Consider the following 24,161-nt stretch of genomic DNA (forward strand, 5'->3'; position numbering starts at 1 on the left):
AAATCAATACTGTTTCACTTATGGCTCTCTAGTACAAATTTATCACATATTTTTGTGGATTGTGGAAAGGACCAAATTTTGTATAAAGTCCGTTTTGTACAACTGTGGGCGTTCACGATGGAAATGCAAAGGTGGTCCACAAGGTGGAAAACGAAAAGGTGGCTTTGGAACTCCAGTCTAACCACTTTCGTCACTCTATCTTTAATTCTGCAGACCGCCAATGTCAGAGCAGGTAAGAAGTGTCAGGGAAGGACACATTTCTGCGCCGCATCATCCACCTTGAGTGCATCCTTATCATATACAGGAATATCATAGGTAGAATAGGTAGAATATCATATTCTACCTATCAACTCACGGTATTGCATCTATAGAGCCACAATTACATCACTCACTGACAGCCAACATGGAAAAATGATTAAGTTGAATTTTAAGTTGAATTTAGTTTCTAAAACATTTTTAGCTGGGCAAATCAAATAATCTTCCCATACCTGGTTTAATTGGTTATGGGAAAGTATTTGAACATAGACAAGTGAAGTTGTTGTATTCCATTTTGAAGATAAAACATTTTCCAAAAGGGAGAAATGGCAATTTTCAAACAAATGATGCACCCTCTCAGTAGCCTAGTACTTCTGTCGTAGGCACCCATTCAGGTGCAGTCATCTCCAATTGAGCGAGCTCACAGCGTGACTCGCGGTACGTGGCAGATTGATGTGATGGGGCAGAAATAAAACTGCGCCCAGAGCTCTCTCGGGCGACAGTTTTAAAGGGTTTTGCCAAACAAATATTCTTTGTTTGCGCTTGGTGGTCCGGTAGGTGTGTGTGGATGGGCATTGAAAGAGGGATTTCATTGGGTCAAGATAGCTGTTACACATCAGGCTACCTCAGAATTCTGTAGCCAATAAAGTTGAGCAGCCACTTGCTTAACAATCTGCTATCTGTTTCCTCTGTACAATCCATCGAATATAGATCGTTTTACGCATCAGTATTGGCTGTCTTTTTCTTGACTCTTTGAAACTTATGTTGAAACTCTTTCCTTGAAACGTATGGGCTTTCTGATTCGTTATTTGAAAACTGTGTTGCTTTAAAACTGCCCGTTTATTTGCTTGATATTTGTAATGACTTGGCTGTAAATTATGGTGGTGCTTGCCATTTGCGGACTTCTGCACTAAACTGACAGCTGTCAACACTCTTCGATGTCAGATAACACTCCATGCTCTACCTTCACAATTTTACGATCTATTTGCACTAATCTGGTGATGTGGTATAATCCATATGACATACAGTACAAGATAATGTGACATGCGACAAGGAGGCATGGACGTTATCTTCTGGAAGTGAAGTACATATACTGTCCTGAACGATCACCGTTTCTCCACACTATCCTGGTTCCCACTAAGTCCAATAAGGGGCGTTGATGGAAAAAAAATCTCTGGTGTATTTCCCCACTTTTAAGTTGCCTACTTACAATATGTAGGTCAGACCAGCTGCTTCTTTCTAGTGACTACAGATCCTTTTGAGAATAAATAAATTGCATGTATTTGTACTTATGTATTTATTTTTGTTAGGCTGTTTATCCGCCAAAACACAAGAGAACTAAAAGGATCTGAAAGATATATCAATGCTCATTTTGAATTTACTATAGACTTCAAGTCTATATACATGATATTGCTCTGGCAGCCCAGAATATTGTCTTCAGTTATCCTTGCCGGTTCTTATGTTGAATTACTTCATGCTTTATTAATGAGCACACTGTATATTGCAAAGCTGTTACAATGTTACATACAGTGGGTTGCCATCTTTGACTATGTGCCATAACCTGCTACCATGATGCAATTCCCTCTGGATAGTACCACTTCCACCACCTCCCCACAAATTAATTTAAAATGAATGCATCATGTATTTGTTTATTGTCAGTCGTATTGAAAATTGATTATTGACGAGAAACAATCCAAAATGAACCAAACACCACAGTGGCATGGCTTGCCTATAGTGCCCTCCTACTTTCCTGCATCTGATATTTAAAATAACCATAATTGCATGATGTGCAAGCAAACATTTACAGGCTTTCCAGTGTACTGTAATTGCTACTCATGCTGCCAACTCTCAGTAGATGGCAGTGACAACAAATGTCCCAGGGAGACAAATGTCTCAAGGAGTCAGGCAAAAGCTTATCAGTAGTGCCTACCAAAAAAATATTAACTGAGATGACTACTACATGGGTGCTGAACTTATCTTCAAAAGATCTGTGTAACTATTTGAGGGGGAAAAGCTTCAAGTTTAAAATGCCAGAATTTTAGTTAACTGTGACTTTCTTGTCTTGTTTAGGTAGTCTAAGTTCTGTTGCTTTCTTGGGAATGCCTTTGCTCAGATGGTTTTAACAGAAGTGTCACGTGTCAGTACGTGCAGCGCTCCCTCAGAGGAAGTATGCTCCTCGGCTGTGTTAGTGGCTTGTTAACATGGCAGGACATATATCACTGTCTCCTAGAAAAGTCATGCTGAAGTGTCACTGAAATGCGCTATTGTGAGGTGCGGGATTGTTGAAGTTTACTTCTCAAACATGCTGGTGGAGACAGTATAACTACTGAGGGACTCAGCATTTGGACAAGTGAAGTTATTTAAGCTTCGAAAGTGGGTACAGCCTTTACTATTAGAATAGTGTGGGGAGGGAGAGAGGGGAAACGGAAGGAGAAGCATTATAAAGATGTCGAGAACAGTCGTATAACTCTACGTCTTGAAGATGAAATGCTTTTAATACGCTTTGCATGCTCATTTAGAGTCTTTAATGGTTTTTGGATAACGCCTGCTTTTGGAGTGCTTCTGTGAGGAGGTGGTTGGGATGGAAGAGGGGAGTGGAGGAGGTGGGGAGGGGTGGTGGTAGTGGGGGTGGGGGGGAGGGCAATTCCTGGCCAATTCAGCACATCTGGAATATATGAGGCCTTGAGGTATGCAGTAATGCAGAAAGGCATTCTGAAACTCACAAAGAGACCTTTAGTTCAGACTCTTTTTTGAGGAACCAGTAGCTCTGTATTCTGGACAGTGTACAGAAGAGCTACTCCCCGCGTTATGGGGCATTTTGAGATACATTTTGCCCAACATTTGCAGTTGCCTCTACCCAGCACGTACACTAGAAACGCTAAATCCACTGCTGTCCACAGTACAAAATAAGACAGACGAATCATCCTTTCTAAATTTATCATCAGGGATCACAAAACATTAGATCCTGTATTTGTACATTGTGTACAATTTCAAATGATATGCAATTACTCAAGTAGCACAGATTTATCACAGCTACTTTTGCTAAATGTCTTTCTCAAGAGTCTTTATATATATTCAAATGTATATTTTATTTAGATAAAAATATATATATTTGGGAATCACTAAAATCACTTGCCGCTGTCCATTGCTAATAATGTGAAAATCCAATCAATTTCCAATGAAAATAATTTTTTTAAATTAAATAGACCCACATTCAAGAAAAACTTGTTGAACAAAGGATGCTTGATGAATCATTCAAGTGTTGTTTGGTCACGTGTGAACTGTGAAGATTTGGACATTCTTGGTTTGGCCCCATGTGTTTTTAAGTGGAGGGGTGCCGGTACCATAATGTGTTCAACATGCTAACTGACTCCGCCTCTTAGACCCCCACCTGGCGACAGAAATGGAACAGGAACTGTCGGATCAGCACTTCCTGGCTTCACAAACCAGATGTTTGGAAAATAATTAAACTATATCAGTTAAATATTTACTTAAAAAGCTTTTTAAAAGAACAAAAAAAAACATAGCATGTGACATTAATTGAACTGATAGCAGGTTAAAGTCAATTTAAAGTATATATTTTCCATGTACTGTATGCACAGCTTCTGCAGTGTTTAATACAATGTCAGCCTTCTCTAGACATCTCTAATCGGTTCCATTTCTGTTCCCTATGCAGTTTTTGTTGGAGCCAAATTCTTTTTTTTTTGTGGTATTAGAGGAAAGACTGAGGCTTACTGTGTCATGGACCATAAAGAGGCTTCATCATGGCTTGTTTAAAGGATCTCAGGAGTGTAAATTAAGAGTGAGATCAAAAAAGATTTCCACCGTTTGGTGATCAGGGAGATTCCACAACAATTCCAGATCACATCTTTTCTGCAAAATAGTTCCCAGTGGGGCGATGAGAAGACTGTTGAGCCATTGTTTGTTGTCACTGAGTCTTTGAAGAATCTGCATCCTGTCTCGTGACCCAGGGCTGGGATGGATGTCCAGACAAGATGATCTTAGCCTTAGCTTTTGTGTTATTAGGTATTGTTAGGACAGAATATTGCAGTGCATGATCTTATGCAGCATGTGAGAAAGCTTTCCTGAAACTGAGATCAATTGATGGTTGTTTGATGGGACATCTGAGATTTGACAACACAATTGCCATGTGTGTGTTTCTCTGGCTTCATTTGTTAGATTGTTTTAGATTGTTTTATAGCTGTGCTGTTTTAGTGGTTCGTAAAACAAAACAGGGCTGCTAATGTTAAAATCAAACAAGTTATTCACAAAGCTAAGTCTGAATGTGGAATGCAGTCAGAAAGGATGCTTAGTTTGTAGTGCTGCTAAGTGTTTTATAGTTTGTTATGGCATGTATCCCTGTCCTCTGAAATTCATCCCCAATTTCATAATGGAGTTTAATGTAGTCCTCATCACCCAAGTATAAGTGCGGCTGCTTTATATTCTACACACTACATGTTACCAAAAAAAAAAAAACTCCAAACACCTCCTAAAGATATTTCTCCAAAACCATTGGCAGCGTATTCAAACATAGCTCCCAAGGAACTATTAGTCATGGTTAAAGGATGGTTATGTGTAGCAGATATGTTGTTCAGATGTTGGAAGTTTAAACAGATTGACACTGATTGATGGGGACGGCAGTGGTGTGCATAGGCACGGTGCAAGAACTAACTACTACTGTCAAGGAACAGACTTAGCTTGAAAGGATTTTTTCAAACCCCAACTTAAATGTAAACCTTAAATGCTCTACATCCCTGTACTTTAAGTATTATCTATAGCTGCAGTCATGACCTTCTAAAAAATAGCACACTGTCCCTCTTTGCTTTTTTAACGACTGCAAAGGTGAACGCAAGACGGTGCTACATAAATCAGTGGGTAACTGGGATGTTGTCATGTTAGTTAAGACCCTGTGTGTGTACCCTCCTTTTAAACGTATCCTATTAGGCTTCCTTAAATTCCCCATAATCACACCGTAAATCTACTTGTGCTAGAGGATGAAGGACCGAGAGATACAAAGAGAGAAAGAACGAGGGCGGAAAGGAAGAGGGAGCGAGAATAACCGAGACGAGAGTGACAGTTTAAACAGTTCAAGAGAAAGAGAGAGTAGAAAGTGAGACTGAACATATTCTCCTGTGGAACTGGATGCGAGATCTGAACTGTAGTCTTCCAGTTTCTGTTCCATCATGAGCCTGGCTGCAGAGTTAAACTGCCTGTAAAAGTCACCCCCCACTGTGTTTGCCTCTCTACCAAAGGCCCATTGAGCAGCACCACAGGGTTTTATCACGAGACCCTGGAGCTTTGTAGATAGAACCAGGACAAGGGGCTTGATGACGGCTCCTAAGACTTTTACTGCGACACTGCTCAAGTTTCTAATAAAAAACTGATTGGATGAATTGACAGATTTGGCAAACTGGCAGTAGCTAGGGAATGGGTGTGGTAAAAATATACATATATTACAATCTTAGTGTTTGTTCTACTTTTCGAATTGAGACTATTGTGTTTTGTGTTTTGTATGTTCTCTGCAGTGTCAGGCAATAGATAATACAAAATAAAACAAATGTTTCTTTTAAGACAACGTTGCTGCACTGTTCCTCCTCCTGCGTGTTACCACAGCATTTACAGGGAAACTCCTTCAGTACTGATCTGTTTTCTCTTACAGCTGACCCTGTGGATGTACTCAAGGCTCTGGACTTTCACAGCTCTCCTGAGGGTGTCGAGAAAACAGCAGGATTCTGTACAGTCCGGAGAGGGTCCAAACCCGACGTAGCCTTCCGAGTGAGGAAGCAGGCACAGATAAGCGCTCCCACCAAGCAACTCTTCCCAGGTAACATCTCACCTCACCAACATGTCATCACCATGGCAGGCTGTTGACTTTACACTTTTATCAAGACTGACATTTGTAGGTGGATCCTGCCTGCAGCGATATTTTGTGACTACTGTACACACATCTACATCTATTTGCCAATGTTTTCATTGAGTTGGCTACTGGTTCAAACTGTACTTTGTGATCCAATAATGTGACAATGATAAATTACAGAGGTGAAGCGATCATGACTCAAGCAAACAATCTAGCTGTATAACTTGGACACATATCAATTCATTCCTTGTGTTCAGTCATATATCCAGTTGTCATCCCCTTCGGCAATGTTCCCAGTAGAATGGTCTTAGGTTAAGAATGAATGGGGAAAGAGGACTTCATTGAATGTAAATTTGTGTCTGCAATCTTTTATTGTTGGAAAGGCAGGTATGGCAGATAAAGTTGCCCACTTGGCCTATAAAATATGAATACTGTATACACATTTACTGGGAACAGGGTCTCGTTAAATAAATGTTCCCAGTCTGTGTGCGCTGGTCATCTTCCAAACTGGCTCAATTACAAAGACAAAAAGGCACAACATTTAAGAGTAAATTAACAATTAGATTTCTGTGATTTTTGGCAGCAAATCCTGCTAGCAAACCATATGCTTTTAGGACTGGAAAACAAGCTGTCATAGTGTTCTCAGTCTGAATAGTGCAATTCGTCTTATAAATCATCTGTAGCCTATTATTTTATCAGTGAACTTTATTAATGATTACATTTGTAAAATTGATCTTTTTCACACACCTAGTAAATGTAACGCTGCCTTAACTTCTAATTCTTTTCAGGTTAAACCAAGGTTATTTTCAAACAAAATACTTTCTTCAACGGTACACAAACTGTGGTTTAGTTTTAGTATGCCTCATCAAAGACTACTCTTGAGCTAAAATTGGATAATTGTTACATAACACTACTTCTCTCACTTATAAATAGAACACTTTACCATGAATACTTATAAATTTTGCAGTGCTTGTATGAGCCATCTACTGTATTAGCTCTTGGGTCTATGACTGCAGATCTTACCAGAGACCAATCTGACTTCACCCTGTACTGTTTCCCTGGACCAGGAGGAGTATTCCCTGAGGATTTCTCTATCCTGTTCACCATCAAGCCAAAGGCTGGCATCCAGTCCTTCCTGCTGTCTGTGTACAACCAGCAGGGCATCCAGCAGCTGGGTGTGGAAGTGGGCCGCGCACCTGTCTTCCTGTATGAGGACCAGCATGGCAAACCCGCACCCGAGGAGTACCCCCTTTTCCGCACAATCAACCTCGCGGACGGAAAGTAAGTGACGATGATGTGGTGAGGGATGATATTGGTGATCACTTTGTTTATTGGTGTCTGATGTGTACATGTGAACTACTGTATTAGACTGTTTTAGACATACTGTATAAACCACTGAATGTTGCACAGACATGTTTTATGGTAACTTCTGAAGATGGCGAGGTTGTGCTTACTTTACAATACTAGGACTTTAGCCTACAGTATTTCAGTGGTCAGAGTCAAGGAACAGTCTGCATTTACTTGGCGCATTGCAAAGTAACCACATCTCAGCTAACAGTCGTGGTGAACAAAACCAATACTGCGATGTACTATGATACTACAATAATACTACAGTGCAAATACTGTGCAATAGTTTCATTACGTAGTTCAGTATTATATTATACCAGCTATTATACCAATATATGTGTTATTGTATTTACATTTACATTACATTTAGTCATTTAGCAGAAGTTCTTAACCAGAGCGACTTACAGTAAGTACAGGGACATTCTCCTCGAGGCAAGTAGGGTGAAGTGCCTTGCCCAAGGACACAACGTCATTTAGCATGGCCGGGAATTGAACCAACAACCTTCTGATTAATGGCCCGACTCCCTAACCGCTCAGCCATCTGACCCCCCCTACATTGAAAACATTAAGCATTATCAGTCAAACAAACAATAATGTAGCTGAAAAAAAGTAATCAAATCATCAGTCAGTCCTCCCAAAATAGTCTGGGTAATAGTCTGTCTTTTTCCAAAATGATTCACAGTGTGGTTTTTGATTTGCAATAAAACTATGGGCTCAACCATCATAAATTGCATAACCATAAAATGACTATCCTGACAATGAGACAGTGGAGCTAATATGAAACACTTGGTTAAAACATGTCTGATGCTATTGTCTGAAGCAGAATGAAATGTGATCCTCATGGGTGATAAAAAATATATATTTATAAATGGACAATTTCTCTGCTTTGCTTGCGTAAATGAGAGTCAAGTACATTTCTTCCTATTAGTTTACCCATTGTTGATTAATTAGCTTTTTTTCATCTTACAGTATACTGTGGATCTTCCTGATAATCTCTTATTGTTTGAACTATGTAGGTGGCATCGTGTAGCAATCAGTGTGGAGAAGAAAAGTGTGACCCTCATTGTGGACTGTAAGAAGAAGCTCACCAGGCCACTTGGCAGGAGTGACCGAGCTGTCATCAACACAGAGGGCATCACTGTCTTTGGAACGAGAATCCTTGATGAAGATGTCTTTGAGGTAAAGCCCTCTGTGGTTCCTCTTTCTCATTGATACTGCATGTTTTTCCAATACTAGCCTCAGTTGAGAGTCTGGCTCACCCTAAGTCATTGTTCCTGCTTTAGTTCAGTTGATTCCACAGATATTTTTCTTTGGAGGCTTGGAATTATGTAGAGTTGGAGTTCTATAAACATACTTTTTTTGGATATGTTCATTGTTGGACGTCCCATAGTTATTTCATTATCGAATTGTACGTTTATTTGCCAATTTTTTGGGAATCGAATAGGATTTGAGACAAACGCCTAAATGGCTTGAAATATAAAGGATAACAAATTCCGTCAGTTGCAGATTATAATTTTTGTAAAGATCAAAATGGTTAAGTCAGTTTTATCACAAGTACTGTAGCTTTGAGCACTATGGAAAATGTGAGCTGGATGTTCTCTAAAAAAGACAATGGCTCTAACTTTGATGTGTGCTCCTGGAATGCTTGCTAACAAGAACAGCCTGCTAAATACTTGCCTGCAGGTCAGAGATGTCTTTGAACAGTTGAGCCATTTGAAAAAGGATCCTTTACTTCCTCACTTAGTTCAGGGTGGTATTGTAATGCTACTTAATACTGACCCTATAACTGAGAGGTCAGAGACCATTAACAGGGTTCACGGCTCTTAATATCCAATATGAATTTTTTTCATGGTTTTCTACTGTTTGTGCACATTGTAGTGACTATATTGGCATGAGAACCAAGGGTAAGCATGTAAAATTGTTCACTTTTACTCAATTAGATTTGACCACAGATAGTTTTAATTCTGGTTTGAGGCCAATGTTGGTCTTGTTTGGGTGTTCTGTGTTTGAACATAAATTAAGACAAATGGAGTGGAATTACAAAGCAATTTGAGCATTTTCTCTGTTTAGAAACAAGGAGAGGGGAACATGATTTTGTTTGTCCCAGGGGTAGATGTGTTCGCACGTTTGTAAGTGGTTTATGACAGAGCAAATCAGCCAGTGGTAGCTGTGGTGACCATAGTGCAGGCTGTGGAGCTATTTCTTAAACTGTAATTATTTCCACTTCAACTTTAATAGCCTTGGGTTTGTTGATTGCAATCTGGCTATTTGTAAGCAAACGACACACTAATGAACAACCCAGAAAAAAACTTGCATACACAGAAATATCTACTAATATCTGGTTATAGTTGTGTAGAAGGATCTGAAATGTGTTAGCCATCCAGTCACTGTGGCCTGTCTTTTGCCAATGTCTTGCACAGTCTCCATGGTATACTAAGTGCTTGCAAATGCAGATGTTGAGAGCAGCCAAATAGTAACCTTAATCCTTTAAGCACATTTTGAAGGAGGTCCAACAGCATGGATTAAATATGCTGTAGCTTTGTAAATCAATTAAGATGTTAGAAATGTTATATATTAAGACCAAGCATGTGTTGCTATTACGCACTCCATTAGTATTACAAATGTACAATGTTACAATTTTGTAAACATACTTTGTATGAACACATAGTACACAGTTGAAATTCGATGCATTTTTGAAGGTGTTCAAGTTTTATCATGATTAATTAATGAAAATGATTAATCTCTTGTCAAGTGTGGGCAGTCTCACTTTCTCTGGGACATTTGGCAAAATAGTTTGTGCTGGCAGATAATTAATAGTTCCTTGCTTCCCAATTGATACCAATTATCACTCAACATGGGGAGTCAGGTGGCTGAGCGGTTAGGGAAGCGGGCTAGTAATCAGAAGGTTGCCAGTTCGATTCCCGGCCGTGCCAAAATGACGTTGTGTCCTTGGGCAAGGCACTTCACCCTACTTGCCTCGGGGGAATGTCCCTGTACTTACTGTAAGTCGCTCTGGATAAGAGCGTCTGCTAAATGACTAAATGTAAATGTGTTAGACATTCTGTGGTGTGGCAATCAGTCAAGATCACCCAGAACAGGCTATTATCAACTCACTGTAATCAGGGTATTGTCCTTGTGATGTATTTTTTTAGGCAACAGAACATGAAAACGGATTTGATTTATTTTTGTAAGGATCACATTTCTACACATTATGTTTTTTTGGTACACTGTATAAGATGATGAATTGGTTTTAACAGCCCTTGTGTGACAAAGTCTGTTTAGGAAATGACATTGGCCCCTTGATAGGAACCCTACAGTATCTTGTTTTGTGTCTGTCAGCTTGTTACTTAACTGATATTATGTAACTACCATGCACAGTTTAGTCAAATACAAGAGAATTGTTTAGCTAATGAGAAATCAATAACAAATCATGGCTCACTGTAAAGGTGTTTATCAGATTAAGGGGAAAGGAAACATGAGCATTAGAGCCTTGTAGGGTAAACTGTGAAAACATTGATTAGACTTCCAGAATATGCCTCTTTTGTAGCTGTGGCCACGAGCATGTGGTTACCTTACTGCTGCAGATTGCATAACCAGGTGTTAGGTCTGGAAGCAGAAGGAAGAGTGAAGGCTAGGGGAAAATATGATCAGTGTGCGCTTTGTCTTGGCTCAATCCTCACAGCTGTTTAAAAGATATGGCCTCTGACTGGGCCCCTAAAAGTTTTCTCCTCTTTCAAACCAAAGCCACGAAATGTGCAAGCTGAAATCATCTGCACCCTTCTGTCTCGTTCTCTCTGTCCTTTAGTAGGGACAAAGGCTACTTAATTGTTGTCGGTCTGGAGTTGTTGATAGTAGAGACAGGGGAAGCGAGAAGGTTAGAGAGAGAAACAAAGATGAGAGAAAGTAATCGAGAAAGATGAAATAGAATGATGAAAGAGAAAGAAAGATAAAAGTTGAGACAAAGACCAAGAGAGGAAATTAAAGGGAAGAGAGAAAACGAGAAAGAGAGTGAGAAAGTTTCCTAGCAGGTGGATTGAAAGTTGTTGTCCTGGCAGGAACATCTTGTTCCATGGAATATGACAGCTCTCCCTGAGTTGTCACATTCCATGTCAGTGAGACTGTTGGCATATGCACTTAGACATCCTTGTTTTAATTAGTATCACTGTATAAAGATTATATTTTTGTAGACAGACTGCACCCATGCCTCGTGGACCCTAAATTACGACTACATGTTCACTGTGGTTGCAATCAAGCTTCTTTATTTAACAAAGAGTTGATTCATGTGACTTGCAATCATCAACCTTGCTATCAAATGATCAATTCAAGTGCAAGTTGAAAGTTAGAGTTTGGTGAATGACATTCTTTTGCATTTCTGCTCTGGTCTCTGTGCCCCCCCCCCCCCCCCCCCCCCGCCGCCTCCTCAGAGAGGAGAACCTCCTGTTGATCCCCAGCTAGATTACTGACCATTCATCATGCACCTGGACATGCCTCATAAGATGTTACAGCCACCACCACCCCATTCCTCCCTCTGATGTACCGTCCTCTTGTCTCTAAATCTCAGCTCTGCCCCCCCCTCCCCCCCTCCCGGAGCCTCTTGACTCAGCCAAACCGTCCCAGTGAGCGTCCCAGTACAAAGTGCAGAGGCTGCAAGTCGAGCTCTATGGTGCTCATGACTTCCTGCTGCTGATGGGAGAGAGCATGTCAAATGTGAGTGTGGAGGTGGCCAGCTACAAAAGTCCAAAAAAGTAATTGGAAGGATGTTTTTTGTGAGCTACTACCCGGGAAAGGGCATGAATATGAAATCTGCACATGGCATCGGTCTGTTTCCAATACTTAAAAAGAAACATTAAACCTAGCTTTGACCACAAAGGCTGCATTTGATGAAGGCTGGGAAAAATCTGGAGATTATTAGACTCCTTCTTTGTCTTTTTCTATTTCTTGGTCAATAGTTGTCCTTGCCTGTCTAGGGTTCTGATGGAGCTTGTTCACTTCCCAGGGAGCAGTCAGGCTAGGTGTTTGGAACATTGAGTTCAGGGGTGGGTGGATGGTTAGGGGGGAAGGGAGAAGGGGAAGGACTGAGAGAGAAAACAGATGCATGTCCAAATGACTCAGGTGCTTGACTGCAGAGAAGAGAAGAAAAAAAGGAAAATGGCCATACTGTAGGTGTGGGGAAAGGGGTGGATGTGTGTAAGAGGAGTGCGTGGATGTGTAACTCTAAGTGCTGCCTCTGAACTGTCTAGCAGGCCCCATGTTGCATGGGAAGAGAGTCACGGCCAGGTCAGGTAGATGACAGGCCGAAGTACCTGGCCTTCTTCTTGGGCCGTAATTACAGAGTTTGAGGAGTCTTGGTCAGGCCAGGTGAACAAAGGTCTCAACTAACATGTCAATACAGAGAACACAAGGATGAATTGAGTGCGGGTGTTGTAAGGTAGTATTTATGTCAAATGAACTGATTTGTTTTGGGCAAACTCACCAAATCCAACACCTCCTTTTCGAGTGAGTGTGCTTGTTTTTCCGTGGCCCATGATGCCTTGAGCATATTTCCAGACTTTACAGATGCTTTAATTTCACTACGTCTTTACTAGACTGTTTACCTTTACTTTTGCTATAATATGCACCTGGACCCCGAACCTAAAGGCATGTACAGTATCTTGTTCAGTTTCTTCTTAAAACCCAGTTCAGTACATGACACTTTTTGGTACAACATTAAGAACCTTCTAACCTGTGGTATAATCATTCATACTTATATCCATTGCAGTGGCATGAGATAGTTGTGAATCTAACATAAACACACCAGATATCTGTTGCTTCTCAATACCATGATTGTATGGCAGAATTGTCACAAAGTTACCTCCACCGCTGAAAAACATAACAATAACTTGTTGACCTTTTGCTTGGCAGAGCAGTAGCAAACAGCTGTGGACCACAGATGACTCCAGTTTGGGGTCAAGCTCTTGAAGGGGGGTGAGAAGGGTGGCTATGAGGTAATGCCGTCTGGTCAACCTCTCTGCTCTTTGATCTCACTCAAAGTGCCCTTTTCTGAGCAGCGTTTTGGAGCCCACTTTTCATGTCATACTAGAAAGGTCGTGCCAGGGCGGGATTTCATGGTCTGCTGAGGCCTTTTAATATGTCCCACTTGTGGGTGACCAGCTGAGGTGGCAGATTGCCAGATATTGGCTTTTCTTGTTCCCAGGGGATTTAAACAATGTTGCAATACTTTAGAATGGATGAAAACATCACTCAGTCGAGGGGAAACACTGCACTGACTTGCTGTGTTGTGAGTTTACACACGCTCTACACAGTGCAGGGACTAGCTACTGTAGATCTGACAGTCGATCCATCTGTCTGTGTATCTCTGCCAAGCCTCTGTCCAGTGCCAGGACAGCACCCCATATTTTCACTTGCATTCTTAGCCGTCTGGAGGAGGTGCCAGACAGATGCATAACCCAGACAATTACAAGACAAACAGACAGGCAGAGTGACTGATAGACAGACAGACAGGCAGTGACAGACAAACACAGGCAGGCAGACAGACAGACAGACAGACAGACAGACAGACACAGGAAGACGGAGAGACTGAGACAGGGGAGGGAATGGGGACAGACAGGCAGATGGAAAAAGAGATGCCTTGCCATCACAAATGAGATGCAGCTATCTCTCCGTAAGATTGATAGCTTTTTCCTTTCATACAAAAGACTTGTAGAGAACAGAATTGTGGAAAGGTACAGTAGGAGCCGGTCTGGGTGTTTGTGACTCCATAGGTAGAGCATGTCCATAAAAATCATGTCTGTTTATGTGGACTGGCTGTCATTCAGGGGGTTGTCAACTACCCAAGGAAGGCTAGCTGTTGAAGTTTACTGGCCACGCATGATGGAAGCACAGGGTTGTGAATATATAATGTGTTCCAGAGGGTTAAGTCCATACAGATGGAGCCCCTGTAATTGAATGTAATCTGCATTGATGTGTTTCCTCTAAAGAGGCCACCCTGCTCGCCTGGGCATGGGCCCTCCTTTGACTGCATATCAGCCTGGCCTAGCCACTTAGAGTATTTACCTGATGGTTCATCCCCTTACTTATTAATGCTACGATGTGTGTTCGTCCAGAAACCCCTCGATACCCTTGGCAGCAGGCCAGGTCAAGCTAGGTCAGTTGAGGTTCTCTGTGGTCTGGTCGGGTGATGGTAGTTAACATTCTCCACAGCAGCCGCTAAGAAAGTTCCTGGTGGAGAAATTCCTTGGGATACGATCATGCAACAAAGGGCCCTTGGCCTCCAGTAGGGTGGGAGTGGGGATCAAATTTCCTTTTCCAAATGCTCATGAAAAACAGGCGGCCTCAGATATTTTCACATAAGTACAGACTTGGTTATTTATCTTCCCATTCCTCGTGCAGTAAAGCAGGATGATGCTGTGAAACGGGACTCTCCCTTCCTAATGGCCAGGCGAGGGACTGGACAAGAGGGTTTTAGAAACGGTTGCAGACACCCGCCCTATTCAACATGTGCACACACCAGTCTGACACAATCTCCCCTCGCCCTTTCTTGTTTTCTTAGCTGAGCGCCCAGTCTGCATTCTTTCTTTCTTTCACTCAGTCTGTCAGAGAGCGTGTGAGTGGTCTCAGACCAGGAGGAAAACCGCTGCTAGATATTCTGATGACAGCGCCCGGTTTAGTCTTAAGGGCCCATGAATGCATTTGATCTTCCCGGGCTACTGTGGCTGTTGTTCCACACATGGATCTCGAACGTATTCGGACAATTGCTTGTTTGTTTTCCACCCTTGTAAGAAAATGTGTTACGTTTCGCAATTTCTATACTGTACCGCGTGTATACATTTGGATTTTAGCAATACGAGCCATCTAGGTTCAAATGACCCACTTTCTTTGAATACTTTTCGAATGAAGGACCCTTCACCACCCTTAGCCAGTCGAGACCAGAAACACATTTTGTCATCCTTTCACCTTCTCCTACCAGTACAGTAGAGCTACTGGGGGTCTATTCAGAGAAGAGGTGTGCTCAGCTCACATCCCAGTAGCCTCAGAGCTCCTCAAGGTAACAGTGACCTGTGTTGACATGCTCTCTTCCTCATGTTCCTCCAGGGTGACATCCAGCAGCTGCTGATTGTAGCGGACCCCAGGGCGGCCTATGACTACTGTGAACACTACAGCCCGGACTGTGAAACCCCCCACCAGGACATCCCACAGGCCCAGGAACCTGAGGATGAGGTCAGTGTCTTGGGAGGGGAGGGAGGGAGGGTAAATGTGGGTTGTGGTGGGTTACAGAGGTTGGAAGGGGCATTTGGGGGTTCTTTGGTCATGTGACTCTTCACATAGTTCAGTGGCATAGGTCACAAGGCTACAAGGCTTGTACTTTTGTCACTTTGCAAACATAGTATTAAACTCTAGTGTGTGGAGGTAGGTAACAGGGCTTATTGAGGGGATGTTTCAGGGACTTCCAATCTGGCAAGGCTTACGTCACAGAGATCATCTCCTCCAAGTTCTCACAGAAAATGAATGTGTTCCATGTATTTGTTGCCATTTCTCAATCCAGTGAATCTGCTACTGGTACAAGATGCACTTGTATTTCAAAGCAACCCTTGTGTTTTTACTCATCTGGCCAATTTAAGTTTTATGGTTAACTGTCTCCACTGGACCAATCATAGAATCTTACAAAGACTCTTTAACCAATCCTTCTAACTCAAACTCAAGTCTGAGGCTTTTTATTCACTATTTCAATTCCTCTTTCTGCCTGACATTTTCCGACAGTATTTCACTAAATAACTGATGAGCTCACACTGGAAACTTTCCTTCTTCCCTGCCATGAAGTCTGAGCCTACTTTGGAGTGGTCTTGTGATTTATATCACTAATGAGTTCTCCAGGCTCTGCCTCCTCTCTTGGGGAAATATCAGCTTTTCCTTCCACAGTGAAAGTTCCCAATACCTGGAAAAGCAGAGTTATATCTTTGGGCAGCTAAAGGTACATTTCAATTACAACACAATGGTAAATCAGGCAAAAAACACAGTTCTGTGTATGAAAATATGTCCAAAGATTGGTAGCTAGAAGCTCCTAGAGAGGTCATGTAAAATGATGCTTCATTGCTCATTCTCTGCTGGAATCCAAGACACAAAACCTGACATGACTAAACCAACAATAATGAGTATGTTAGACAGTAATGCCAGTTGTATTTATCTCTAAATAAGTATTTCTGACCAGGGGAGGGACCATTCTGAAGAAAAGTCATGGAAATATGTAGAGCATGACTTTGACCCCGGCCTCAATCAAATATGCCCCTGACCCCTACCCCATAATCCTTTGCAGTAGACAGCCACATGTCTAGAGGAACAGTAGAGGAGAAGGGGGGCGGGGCTTTTTTATGAGCACACTTCAATATTTATGCCTTTCATCCAGCTCTCTCGCCTGTGGTGGCAACGGCCTTAGGCTTGGCCAAGCACTTCAGGTCCATAAATCTACTCTTGTCCACTCAACTCTCTCTTTTTCTCTGGCTCTCTCTCTGTCTCATGCTCTGTCTCTCTCTCTCTGTCTCTCTCTCTGTCTCTCTCTCTGTCTCATGCTCTGTCTCTCTCTCTGTCTCATGCTCTGTCTTTGACTGGCCAGTTGTTCTCTCTGGCCTCTCTTCCACAGCCAGTGGAAGACAGCCAACCCATCAGGCCTTGGGTCTTTTATTATTTTTACGAGCTCAGCAGTTGTACTGGGACTAATATTTATCCCCCTCTGATAGACAGAGAGATATCAGGGGCTCGCCTGTTAACTTAATCTGCCTTGCCTTTGTTTTGACTGCCCTTGCCTTTTTTATGGAAGGAAATTAAGGTTAAAGAGACCTCAATGAGCAGTTGGACAACGTTGGTTCATTCATTATGTTTTACAATCTGTGATGTTTGATCTGTTGTTTCATTCAACACACCTATGCTTGGATCAAAAGACAAGTTTGAAAATGTGGACTTTTTCAGCATGAGGCTCTATAGCAACCTTTCATCTGTAAGTCAACACTTTACTACGGTATACAGTTTTACCCACAAAACACACATGCACTAGATGGTCGCCGTTTAAGAGAGCCCATTAGAATGGGCCAGAGGCTATCATTTGTTGTACGAGAAATAGTGGAGGAGTATACATTTTCATTGGCACCACATTAACCCGCTAACATCCTGTTTTATGCAAACAGAGACTTTACTGCAATTCTCATGGTTACAGACATGAACCTCTCAAAAGGTTATATAAAACAAAACGGGGTTAACCAGTTCATTTCATCCATTATGTGAAATATTCAGTATGTATGTTTTTTATTTCACTCATAATGGATTAAATGTTTTTTTTAACTGTTTTTCTGGAAGTGACTTCAAGTTGACCTCCTTTAGCCATGTAAATGTTATGTCTGACTGACATAGTATAATCCTTTTGAGTTGAAAAAGGACTTTATTTACATGTGTGAACTAACTCTTTGCTTGCTCTGACTCTTCCTTTCATGTCTAGTACAATTCCTATGACTTAGAGTACAATGAGTTCTATGACTACGCTGAGGGAGAGGTAGGCACTGAAACTGCCACAACTGACGCAACCAAACCTGAAAAAGAGGTAAAATATACACCCACAGACGACCCCCCCCCCCACACAAACACACACACATTGTTTTGTCATGTGGTCTCTTCCTGTCATTGATGTCGACCCCTAGCCTGCCCCTGTCTCAGGCAGTGTGGCCATCTTTCATTACCTTGTCTATCACAGCTCCTCCCATCATAGGCAGCCTGTCTCTTTTTCACCCCCCCAGCACCTTTCATCTTAAGCCTCCCAAACTCCTTTTTCCCCCAACCCACCTTCTCACTCTTTCAGTATTAGCACACCATTAGAGTTAGCATCTAAGGAAAGTTTGTGTTTTAAGAGGAATGTCATTATTTGAGAAATATCTTCTCTGTCTCCCACTCTCTCTCCAGGAGGCTATTGTAGATGAAGAGTACTATGGTGGTGGGTTAGACTACGGAGCAGTGGACAACAGTCAACCTGAGAACCCCACTGACACAGCCAGCCCAGCCAAGGTACTGTCTGAACACTACCACAAAATGCTCAGCACACTTTAGTCTTTAACTCAACAGTTTTAATAAAAATAGGAGAAACACCAAAAATGGTATACCAAAAGGATTCAGTTCATATAAAATGATAAACCTTCTCACTCTGTCAGCATTAGCACACCATTAGAGTTAGCATCTACGGAAAGTTTGTGTTTTAAGGGGAATGTCATTATTTGAGAAATTCTTAAAAAAATATCTTCTCTGTCTCCCACTCTCTCTCCAGGAGGCTATTGTAGATGAAGAGTACTATGGTGGTGGGTTAGACTACGGAGCAGTGGACGACAGTCAACCTGAGAACCCCACTGACACAGCCAGCCCAGCCAAGGTACTGTCTGAACACTACCACAAAACGCTCAGCACACTTTAACTCAACAGTTTTAATAAAAATAGGAGAAAGACCAAAAATGGTATACCAAAAGGATGCAGTTCATATAAAATGATAAACCCAGAACAAAATTAAAGCATATGCACTTGATAATTACAATAAAGTACACATGGAAAAGGTTTGAACAAATCTACTGTTGACATTTGCTTCCTTGGAGGTTGAACCAAGTTAGCAGCTTACTGTTTAAACAAATAAGTCTTATCTTGATGGTGATATAGATAAAAGAAAACTCATGAACTGTGACCAATGGAAAACGAGCGAGCGCATCTCTCATCTCCCATGTTGTCTCCTACCCAGAACTTGGCAGATCTTTTCTTAATTTGTGCTAAACCATCACATAAAACGTGGCATAATAAAGAACATCCGGGTTTAAACTGAAACAATATGCAGGCAGGCATCCGCCTGCCAAATGTCTGTGTTTCATCATATCCCTTTAGGGGGTAACATATACCAGGACAAGATGCTCATTAGACAAGCAGCAGGATTGCCTCGTGAAGACAAAGCACGGCCAGTCCATTGTGAAACATGTTTGTTCCCCCAGGTACAAATATGTACTGTGATGGAACAAAGCCTATAGTGATTGGAGTCTTACCTGTGTGAGCAGCCATGGTTCTGGTCCATCCCCCCTGGGTAGAGAGATAGGAATGTTCAGAGGTAGGGATGGGTATCGAGAACCGGTTCTTGTTTAGAACAAGCACTGCACAAGCAGGAATTGATAAGGAATCGCAATTGTTAAAATCTTATCAATACTCATCCCTATTCAGAGGGGAACACATCAGGGAGGCACATCTGACCTCCTAGAGGTTGTTGGGTCCATGCCAGAAGTGGGGTTTTGGTTCAAACGTCTACTGTTACAAGGGAACAAGAACAATATCATGAGCCAACGTGGATGTTCCCCTGCTAAACTCTTAGTCCTATCACTACCACATTATTCTTGAATTATGTCTTTCAATCTTTAGACAAACTTTTAATTAACCAAAGTCATTAACCATGTTTGTTTCTAAACATGTATGATGTTCGCCTTTTATTGATTTGAAATAAAATTGTTCTAAATGCCCTCATCATGTCCCATGTCACATGTGATGTAAATACTGTAATATACATTATATTACTGGTTGCTTTCTTATTTACTATGAAACTTTATATTTTTGGACATAACATTGTGTCCAAAAATACTCTTGAGGTCTAACTTTGAGACAGCTGAAGCATCAGTATGAATGCTTGAACTGTGAAATCAAGTGAAGGTTTAATCTATTCACATGCTTTATAATTGCACTAACCCCCCCCCCCCCCCCTCCATGTTCCCTCCCCTCATCCACCTGACACCATGGTCGGCCTGTATTGGTTCAGAACTACGAAGAGGAAATCGGAGTGAGGCAAGTGGGGGTGGAACCAACTGTTGTCGTGGAAACGCCCGCACCCGGGAAATCTATAGATAGCGCGGACCCTGAAGCTGACTCGTATGATTTCAAGGAATACTACGTGAAGGAGGAAGACACCAAAGAGCTGGACAATCCTCAGTATGACTATGACGCCTATGGCGATTATGTGAACCCCAGAGAAACCAAACCTACAAGCGAGGATGAGTTTGGGCCCGGGGTCCCTGCTCAGACGGACATCACAGAGAGCAGTGTAAGTAGGGTTCTTGATGTGGTGGGCTGCTGAGGTGGCTCCGTGGCTCAGAAAGGTCTAAAATTTTCCTTCCAAGGTTGGGAACACCTACTGTACTCTCCACTTGTTTTTCAATGGTTTGCTTACTCCCAAAAATGGTCACACACTAGACCGTGTGTGATACTCTCATGCCGACGCTTTCTTTCTCTAAGGTAGACGCACGCATACCTTCTCCATCTCATTTTACACACGTGTTGACCTAGTGTTCAGAAATGCACGTCCCACCCCTTGAGCCCCTGGCCCGTGACTTCCTGTCAACCCCTTTTATTTCACCATCTTATCCAGCATGTTTATCTGAAACTTAACACACAGATGACCAAGTGGTTTGTCAGCAGTTCTGTTTTCTCAAACACCACACCACAAGAGTGGACAATTCCCCCGCAGCTCTCACCAGGGTGGTCAACTCTCTCCCTGACAGCGTTGCTGTCTCCGAGACAGGAAGTGACATGATCCCTGTCTGAACACAAGCTCAGTCTGTGTCTGCCCAGGCATTCATCTTGTATCTGGCCTCATATGGGTCCTTTCCACTGGACCAAACTCCATTTTGTTTTCTGGGTGTTCTGTTTTGCCCCTCCTGAATGTAGACAGTGCACATTCTCCAGGCCTGTAGTCACTAGGTGGTTTCTAAGTTCCTCTTGCATGAAGTCACTGTGTGAATAGTGTCAGGTAGCTCCCCTAACTTTATGTGCAGGGTTTATTTCTGTCTGTGGTTGAAAAAAGATTAATACATAGGAGTCAGACCAAAGCCCAAATTATAGAGCCTTACTCTACTTACCAATTATTGTGGTTAACTGTTCCTACTGATGGAACAAGTATGGGAGAAACAGCTATTAAAACTATTTAATTCAACAGTAGCACTACTCAGAATTCTGACAAGCTCTTTTTACATGTTAAATATGCTGTATTGGACACTGTCCCCTGTTAAAGTGAGGACACTCAGTTGGGTCCCTGGTTTATTGGTTTTAACGCAGAACTTTGGTGCCATTGTCAGTCTTTGATGTTGCCTCAGAAGCTGCACCCTGGGCCTGCCTTTGTACTGGGGTAAACACAAGCTCATCACTTTCAGAGGAGTTCATCTTGTCTTTGTTGTGTTTGCAGGTGTCTGGCGGTACCAGCTATCTTGGAGAGAAGGGAGAGAAGGGCGAGCCAGCCGTCATTGAGCCGGTATGTGTACCCCCACAGTCACTGTTGTCCTATTCATGCAATTTTTCTATATTCTTCCCCATCTTCTCCCTGTTGTGTGTAAACTCTGTCCCAATGGAATATTCATTTAGTCATATACTGTACATCTCCTTAGCAGCATGAAGCATTTCTCTATACGAGTCTGTTACAATATACAATGATAGTGAATACGATGTCAAGGGTCTAACACAAAAAGATGGTCTTAGTCTGAGGACCTTGTTTTCCAGTCTGCTAAGTTCACAATCTTTTCAAGTGGATGAAGTGATTGTTTTTACATACTGTATGCCTCTTACAAACTGTGTCATAGCTACCAGGGATGAATCTCCAGATTCACTGAACTAACAGGGTGGCTACAGTGAAATTATCCACTGTGTATTCCCCTATAGTTGAAAGAAAGTGATTACTCAGCTGGTTAGCTAGTGAAATAAGCCCCTAGACATCTTCTTTGAGTCTCTTCTCCTTGGAATCCCCTCTATTTTCTTCTATACTGCACTGCCTGTAGGTTTACTGCCTGCTTTAAAAGCTACTGTATCCATTTTTTTTCCTCATCCAGGGGATGCTTATAGAAGGACCCCAAGGAGTCCCCGGCCAGGCAGTGAGTATCACATTCTCCTCCCCGTCTGCTTCCACACATGGAGAACCGTTAAAGCAGGGGAAAATGTCTGACTGGAAAAAACTTGAGTCCTGCTAGCCTGTAAAGAGAGAGCAGCAAGACAGTGGGAAGTGTGTGTGTGTGTGCGTGTGTGTTCGCGTGTGTGTGTGTGTGTGTGTTTGTGTGTGTGCATGTGTGTATGTCTGTGTCTACGGTTGAGAGATTAAATGTGGTGGTGGTAGTGCTGGTTCCTGTAGCTAGTCTGCAGTGGTAAGCTGGTGTGCTGTGGTTTGTGATATGTATGGCTTAAGTGTGTGTGTGTCTTTCCAGGGTCTTCCTGGTACCCCAGGCTTGCAGGGTCCCCCAGGCCCCCATGGAGATCATGGTGAGAGGGTAAGTTGAGAGCTGCCGTCATGCAGGGATTCTAGAATGTTCCATATGCTCCACAGTGAAACTCTTTTGGTTTGTCCATGGAAGTTACCGCATGGCACCTTAACTATCACGCCCTTCTAAACCACAAAGCAACAATTGCAGTAAATAATTTAAAAAGCCGTGTGATCCAAATTGAGTTCATATTGGCTGAAAAATAAAACATACAAAAAAACATTGTAAGAATTGGTAAGATAATAATGACCCATTCTGCCTTAGTTAAAAAAAAAAGAAAAGAAAACATCAGCAAATAAACAGTAATAGTTAATTTTTTATTTGTTTCTGACTTTAATACTCTTTTGGCTAGCTTTCTGTACAATCTTGTACAGGATGGGGGGGTGGGGGAGGGATAATTGGACACAGTTTTCTGCTGCAGAGGAAGCGAGTGAGGGGGGGAGTGAGGGAGTGGGCTAGGTGAGGAAGACACATGGGGATAGAGAAACCAGATATGCCTGTAAACCCAGCTCTCATTATGCCCGGCATTTTGTGAGTGGTGAGACACACAGTTTCGTTGGTGGCTCGCATAGCAAAGCATTATGGAGACACGACTTGAAGTACATGAAGAGGCCAGATCCTCAGCGTGTCAACATCCTTTTCTCAGGACTGCGGGATCCGACCCATTACGCTGATTGATTGGTAGACAGAGTGTAAGTGGACGTCCCACTCTTGATCCCCACTTGTTTTCCCATATGTGGTGAACCCCCCCCCCCCACACACACACACACACACACTCACAAGCTAGAGGGGTTAACCCTAGGAATACCTCCTTGGAGAGAGTCAGACACACCCACCTCATCGCTCACGTGGCCTCCTTCGATACAAAAGTCTTTTTGTTTCGAAAGGTCAAAATAGTCCGAAAATATTTAGCTGATCCTCAATTCCCCTCCGTTTCCTCCCCAGAGGAGGCTTTTCACTGAAAAGCTAAAGGGTGATTAAAAGTGACGCATCCGTGTGGTATTGTGGGGTTTCGGAAAGCCGGGGTCCCCTAGATTCCACGTTTGATCAGCACATTTCTCACACATCCCCCCCCCCCTTCATCCATCCCATCCCCACCAGTCCAGCGTTGCAGTGTCCCTGTGAACACTAGATGGCGCAGTGTTTTCTGTGAGCCATCGAGGAATGTGCTTTCCCCCCCTGGATGAGCAGAGGCAGTGGTGGCAGTGGAGGCAGTGGAGGCAGTCAGTCATTCACACATGGGAACGATTTGAAGCATCAGTCTGAAAGTTGGGCGCGTGACGAGCCTGCTAAAGAGATCTGAGCTCTGGAAACTCCGTCCATGTTATTTATGACGACTCTCAACTGTAGCCTGCTTCTTTATTTGTTGGAAAAAACTGTATATAATCAGTTCAGCATCTGGCCTATTTGAT

At 42.4% G+C, this 24,161-nt stretch overlaps 1 protein-coding gene across 1 annotated transcript in view; it reads left to right on the top strand.

Annotated features, from left to right (window-relative positions):
- The window catches only part of LOC136958515 (collagen alpha-1(XI) chain-like), a 54,066-nt gene continuing 29,905 nt past the window's right edge, over nucleotides 1-24,161 (top strand). The window contains exons 1-12 of the mRNA XM_067252485.1: nucleotides 1-232; nucleotides 5,915-6,079; nucleotides 7,180-7,393; nucleotides 8,476-8,638; nucleotides 15,551-15,676; nucleotides 17,943-18,044; nucleotides 18,401-18,502; nucleotides 18,759-18,860; nucleotides 20,271-20,552; nucleotides 21,690-21,755; nucleotides 22,327-22,368; nucleotides 22,696-22,758. Coding sequence (XP_067108586.1) covers nucleotides 118-232; nucleotides 5,915-6,079; nucleotides 7,180-7,393; nucleotides 8,476-8,638; nucleotides 15,551-15,676; nucleotides 17,943-18,044; nucleotides 18,401-18,502; nucleotides 18,759-18,860; nucleotides 20,271-20,552; nucleotides 21,690-21,755; nucleotides 22,327-22,368; nucleotides 22,696-22,758 — 1,542 coding nt within the window. The 5' untranslated portion in view covers nucleotides 1-117. The remainder of the gene's footprint in view (nucleotides 233-5,914; nucleotides 6,080-7,179; nucleotides 7,394-8,475; nucleotides 8,639-15,550; nucleotides 15,677-17,942; nucleotides 18,045-18,400; nucleotides 18,503-18,758; nucleotides 18,861-20,270; nucleotides 20,553-21,689; nucleotides 21,756-22,326; nucleotides 22,369-22,695; nucleotides 22,759-24,161) is intronic.

Source organism: Osmerus mordax, chromosome 16 (genome assembly GCF_038355195.1).
Source record: "Osmerus mordax isolate fOsmMor3 chromosome 16, fOsmMor3.pri, whole genome shotgun sequence".
NCBI classification, from domain to species: Eukaryota; Metazoa; Chordata; class Actinopteri; order Osmeriformes; family Osmeridae; genus Osmerus; species Osmerus mordax.